The sequence below is a fragment of the Triticum aestivum genome, chromosome 6A (genome assembly GCF_018294505.1).
Source record: "Triticum aestivum cultivar Chinese Spring chromosome 6A, IWGSC CS RefSeq v2.1, whole genome shotgun sequence".
In the NCBI taxonomy this organism is placed as follows: Eukaryota; Viridiplantae; Streptophyta; class Magnoliopsida; order Poales; family Poaceae; genus Triticum; species Triticum aestivum.
The window spans coordinates 479,487,330-479,493,139 of record NC_057809.1 but is presented as its reverse complement, the minus strand read 5'-3'; the positions used below and the strand labels follow the sequence as shown (position 1 = coordinate 479,493,139).

The window sequence follows — 5,810 nt, the reverse complement described above, 5'->3', positions numbered from 1 at the left end:
TTGGATTGTATGGATCGTTGCTTTATTTATAAAGCGGGACGAAAGCCTATTTCGAGCTCAAGTGAACAGTAAAATCGAAATAAAATCAGAAAAAAAAATCAAAAAAATTCCAAAAACAAAGTTTGGGTGTAACATCGACAAAAGTTGTAAGTGCTTGCAATTTTTTTTTTGTTTTTTGATCATGTTGCTGACGCAGCCGATGCTGGGCCGGGCCACTGTCGCTCGCCTTTGAGCGCCCTCTAGCCTAAGCGGCGCTGAGGGCACCGAAGAGGAGCTCTCCTAATGGAGTGCCGGTTTGTACTAAAAATATCAGAAGTTTTTTTGTAAAATATGTATGATGGACCAAGAATATCTATTCCTTTTATTAGTAGAATATGTAAATAGATAAGCGTAGGTAGTTTCTTTCATATTCGAAGATTTAAAAGAAAGCTCATTTGAGCTCGGAAGCGGAAAGGTCTGACGAGTGGAGAAGCCATAAATATTTTCGCAGCTCCTCATCTGATCTTTACAACAATTTTTCAGAGTTTCTGCACCTGAGCTCAAATGAACAGTAAAATCAAAACAAAATCAGAAAAAATTCAAAAAGTTCCAACAAATTTGGGTGAAACATTGACAAAAGTTGTAAGTGCTTGCAAAAATTCGTCTTGAAGTCACATTCCTAGAAGGCGTGGCAAAAAAAAAAACAAAATCAATAATCTGAAAATGCTACTTTCAAAAACATTTTGGAGCACTGAATTTGTTTTTTTGTGCCACGCCTTACATGAATGTGATTTCATGACGAATTTTTATAAGCAGTTAGAACTTTTGTCAATGTTTCTCCCGGAAAAGAAATTGATTTTTTTTTACTGTTCACCTACCTTATTTGAGCTCGGGAGTAGAAAGGTACTTTCGCGCGTTGTTTCTCTGTTTTTGACTAGATTGTCATCATTTCGGCAAGGACGGAGATAATGCGAGGACGCCAAACGTAGTACCAAAGGCTGAAGAGCAATCCAAGCTCGAAAGTAGGGAAAACAGTGTGCATTTCAGAAGCGCTGGCGATTTGTCTGACGAGCAGAGAAGCCACACAAATATTTTCGCAGCTCCTCATCTGATCTGTACAACTATTTCCTTTGGGAATATACAACAAATGCTCATCAAAACGAACATACAAAGAGCCACGAAGTAGCGAAATGGGGAAATCCCTAATCTACAACCCGTGACATAGAAAGCATGCCTAAAGGCCGGGCCTACAAACAAATTGCCTCCAATTCTACGCCCAAAGTGTGGTGAATTGTGATGGAAGAAGGATGCACAGGATTTCTGCAAATGGCAGACGTCCTCCATGCACCGCCAAGGAACAACATAGCCTGACCAACGTGTCTTGATTTTGTCTCAGTGCATTTCATGTTATGACCACTTCTAGTGATTCTTGTGAGGCCGGTCTGTTACCTCTACCCCCGGTACGATCACGATGCATGGGAAGTATCCAATGCGGTGAACGACTGGCAGAGCTCTCAGGGTGGCCAAATAATTGAGGGAGGCTACGGGCAGGGGAAGCACTGGCTTTTCCACCCGGTAAGTCCAACGAGATTCGGCATATTGGGCAGGTCGTTTGCTTCTCTAACCATATATCTATACAGGAAAGATGAAAATTATGTCGGCATGTGGGCATTATACGCAGGATCTCTTTCTCGTCGTATTCACCCAAACATATGGAGCACCTGCAGAAGAAAGAAAAATAAAGAAATCTGTTACTTGTTTGATTCGGAAGTCGGATAATAGTATGTGAGCGTTATACACCCATATCGCAGCATACATAAAGAACCATCATCAAGCGGGAACAGAATCCCAATTATCACTTGAATATATTACTGTTTAGTTGCAAATGATATGGACAAGAAATGAAGAAAAACATATGTCATTTTCTATTATTCTTTTCACCAAAAAAAATCTTGAACTGAACTTTAAAGAATTAAGAATATGACAATAAAGAATGCTACTTATGCCTATCTAGTACATAATTCAAGCCAAGTACACATATATGTAAATAATCATGATAATATACTTACCGATCTGAGGATGGTATAATTTAATCCATTTAAGAGTTTCATTACTAAGATGTCACAAAGGGTCATGTTGGATTAATATCGGTGGACTCATGTTCAGGCTTTTCTCATTTCCTTTCCGCAGTTGAAAACAACGAAAAGAAGAACAAGGAACAGCTCTTGTAATTCTTATCTCAGAAACATAATAGTACTAGTCCATATTACGCTTAACAGCTTATAATTGTCAACTAAAATAGCTAGCCCAGAGAGGTGCATTTTTATTCAGCTGTAGCATTTCAGTTTCTAACTGAAGCCCCTTGACCAGCTGTCTAGACTACATGCTTCACAACTCATAACTCACCTAATATCAAATATTAGTAATATTTGAAGGTTCGAGCATTGGATCATCACAAATTAACAATGTTTTCCAGCTGTATGGCGCATCTATTACACATTGTGTTTCTCTGCACGCTAACTGACACCAAATGTTTTGAGGGAACAAAAAAGATAAACAGAAGCAGAAAAAATTGCAACAAGTTAACTCTAGAACATATGGTGTACTTACTGGGCATCATCTTTTGAATGGAAGGCTTCAGAGCTATACGTCATTGTTGGAATTGCAGCAACAACGAAAGGTTCCAATCCACTGCAGGTGTTCTGAATCTGTTGAACAAAGGAAAATGAAGTGTGTCAAGTTCAAAACTATCAGATAACTGTCAGTATACTGACTCATACGATTACAAAGCCCAAACATAATTTCCATGATTAGTATAGAATATTTAACTGAAAGCCCTCTAAGGAACATGAGGATCATCTTACTCTCTAAGAGTGCCTGCATGATTAGAACTTAAATGGTTTTAGTCTGCCAAAGAATGGTATGCTTGACTGATTACATAAGTTACGAATCAACTAGAATAAATTCCTCAATTATATATAAGTGCAGAGGATTTGTTATTATCAGTTTTCTCTAATTATCAGGCATCGAACTATGGACGAAAATGTGGGAAGGGGCATAATGTGCTCCATGCATACCATTGCGAGGAATTTTGGCAACGCAAATTAAACTCACCATAACTTCTACTGAGGAGAAATTAGAGTACCATAGCAAAATAGATATAATGTTTTGAGTTTTCATGATAGACGTATAAAAAACGTTGTGCATCAATAGGTTCTTGAAAGGCAAATATTTGCATTTGTGTACAGTCATTTCAACTCAAAAGTTAGCCTGAGTGCATGACTGTAAAGGTTGATATTCCAAAGGACACCGTGCTGGCAAGAATCCGATTCTAACTTCTCTCAAGCAATTCAGAATACACTTTATATACAACACATTCAAAGTAGAGAAGTTCAATCACCTGTCGACCAACCTATCTAGACGTACATAAGAAAGTGATGTCTGAAACCAATCAGACATAAAAGCAAACCATTTAAGACATTTCAATATTGAGGCGGTGACATTGTCCATAGTTCAGATTAACATTGCAAATGACCATTCCATAGAAATGGTAGTAAATAATTTTGTAGTTCGTAGTTTAGATCTTTCCCTCTTTTTGGCAAGACCGTAGTTTGATCACTTTGTAATAAGTGATGTAATAATTATGGCTGTATGCATCATATAATGCAAAGGCCAGGGGTAATAAAAGGTAAAAGCTTCCATTATATAAATAATAATAATAATTTTGTAATACTATTGGACTGATAATGACTGCATAAATTTTGAAAAATAAATCAATGTAATTTTCTTCAAAAATTTCCGGAGTTAATGTGCTTAGTCAAGTTAGTGAGCTTGCAACTTCATGTAAAGAGTTGGTAAAGAACAAGGAAACATAAACAGTGTGAGAATTAAAGGGAATTAAGGATAACAAATGCCAGATAGCAATGTAGCTCGAAGAAATGTAGCACGGAAGATAGAAGCAGACCTCTCATACTAAGGTCTTTAATCAATGGAACTATTAGTACTGTTAATTGAGAAATTGGCCCCCCAAATAACATCCGCAACCTGGTTTAGCAATGCCATTTTTTTCTTTCCTTTTGAGCCTACCCCAACTTGTTTGAGACTAAAGGCTTTGTTGTTGTTGTTGTCTTTTTTTTTAGCCTAGTTGTTGCGTGTTGGTCTTTGAGGTGCATTGTAATATTTTTAAAAAGAAAATGCATGATCATTTTATAATTTCTTATAAAAGCCCCTTATGTTAATCATGCAAAAATAAGTAGCATGCACATGCAACACTGATGTTGTGAGCGAGCAATACATCTGTACAACTTCAATTACATGAATTAAACTTCATTTTTTATCAGTTAGACGAAATTAAAGGAAGGAACCATTCATCATGTATTCATTTGAGGTACTTCAGCACTTTCACTGATCAGTCGACTATCTCACATACTGGTTCATATAAAATATTCTGCACAATTGAACTTGTCGTGTAGGCTAAAACATAAAAAGAAATGCGGCCAACGGGAGGCTCCAGGAAGCAAGCATCTCCGGAACCTCTGTTAAAGCCAGATTATTTTCTTCTAGCTCTAATGAATCAACACACATCAAAGTTTTTGCGTGTTGTACGCCAATACCAACCAACGGTCTCGATCGCAAATTTGGTAGGCTGGCAGCAACACATGCGCACGCCGATCTCCATCGGATGCGGTTCCACTCCGACATCAATCGGCTGCACATGACAGGATGCTAATAGAGTACGCTACCAGTTGCGGAAACGACAGAGGCTCACCGTGCGATCGAGATCCGCGGTGCGGAACTCGATGTCGAAGTCGAAGGGCGCGGGGCCCGGAGCCATGGCCCGGGCGGCGGCGACGTCGGCCTCGGCGTCGGCCCGCACGGCGCGTCCGCAGATGAGGCGTGCGCAGACGAAGACGATGAAGGTGGCGCTCATCCCGAAGCCGATCACCGTGGTCACCAGATTCAGCCCGGACCCCAGCATCTCGCCGCCCCGCCGCCAAGGCCACCAGAATCGGCACGTGGGAGGTGAAGGAGCGTTATCACGGCTGCCCGAGCAGGCTGCGGCGTATAAGAGCGGCGCGGGTGGGCTCGAGCTGCGTGTCCATCGGCGCGGGGTTTGGGATTTGAGATTTGCGTGGACCGCTGGCAAGGAATGATGCGCCGAGAGCGGAGCGGGCGGGTGGAAACGGAATCCGGGAGTTGGTGGGAGAGAGAGTCCCGGGAAATGGGGAGTATCTTCGTGTGACTTGTGTGGGTGGAGGTGCCTGCCTTGCGGCCTAGCTTAGCTGCTGCCGGCCGCCGCTGGCCCGCCGGTCACTCGCTGGAGATGTCTCGTGAAGCGGGGCCAGTGCTACTACGGCAGTGGGGTCGACTGTCTATGAATAGGGGCGTGCGCGGCCCACCGAGACAGCTGGAGAATAGTCCACGATTACGTAGCGGTAGTCGCTACGCTGACTCAGAGATTCAAGAAACGGAAGACATCTTCGGTTCTGTTTGAATACTTTAACTCAGTTACAACAAAAAGGTGTTTGAATGGTAGGATTAGATGAAGCGCGGATACGCGAGGCATCTTTACGGACGGTGCGAGAGGGTGGGAGGAAGAGGACGAGAAGCTTTAAAGAAGTGGGGAGGGATCTTGTGCAGGGAGAGCGAGAGAAAAAGGTGGGTTAGATGAAGCACGGATACGGCGAAGCGCCTTCACAGACAGTGCGAGAGGGTGGGAGAGAGAGGATGGGAAGCTTTGAGAAAGTGGGGAGAGATCTGCTGCGGGAAAAGCGAGAGAAAAATGGGTGCTATAAAGAAATTCCTACGATGAATAGTTACTTTTTTTTGAG

General features: G+C 41.8%; 1 protein-coding gene across 1 annotated transcript; it reads right to left on the bottom strand.

Moving 5' to 3' along the window:
- Positions 1-1,002: 1,002 nt before the first annotated feature.
- LOC123127987 (RING-H2 finger protein ATL73) lies at positions 1,003-5,249 on the bottom strand. The gene is made up of 3 exons (XM_044547871.1): positions 4,748-5,249; positions 2,590-2,687; positions 1,003-1,700 (listed from the first exon to the last, which is right to left on the bottom strand). Exons 1-3 carry the CDS (start codon positions 4,955-4,957, stop codon positions 1,382-1,384), a joined length of 627 nt encoding a protein of 208 aa, XP_044403806.1. The 5' UTR covers positions 4,958-5,249; the 3' UTR covers positions 1,003-1,381.
- Positions 5,250-5,810: the final 561 nt, after the last annotated feature.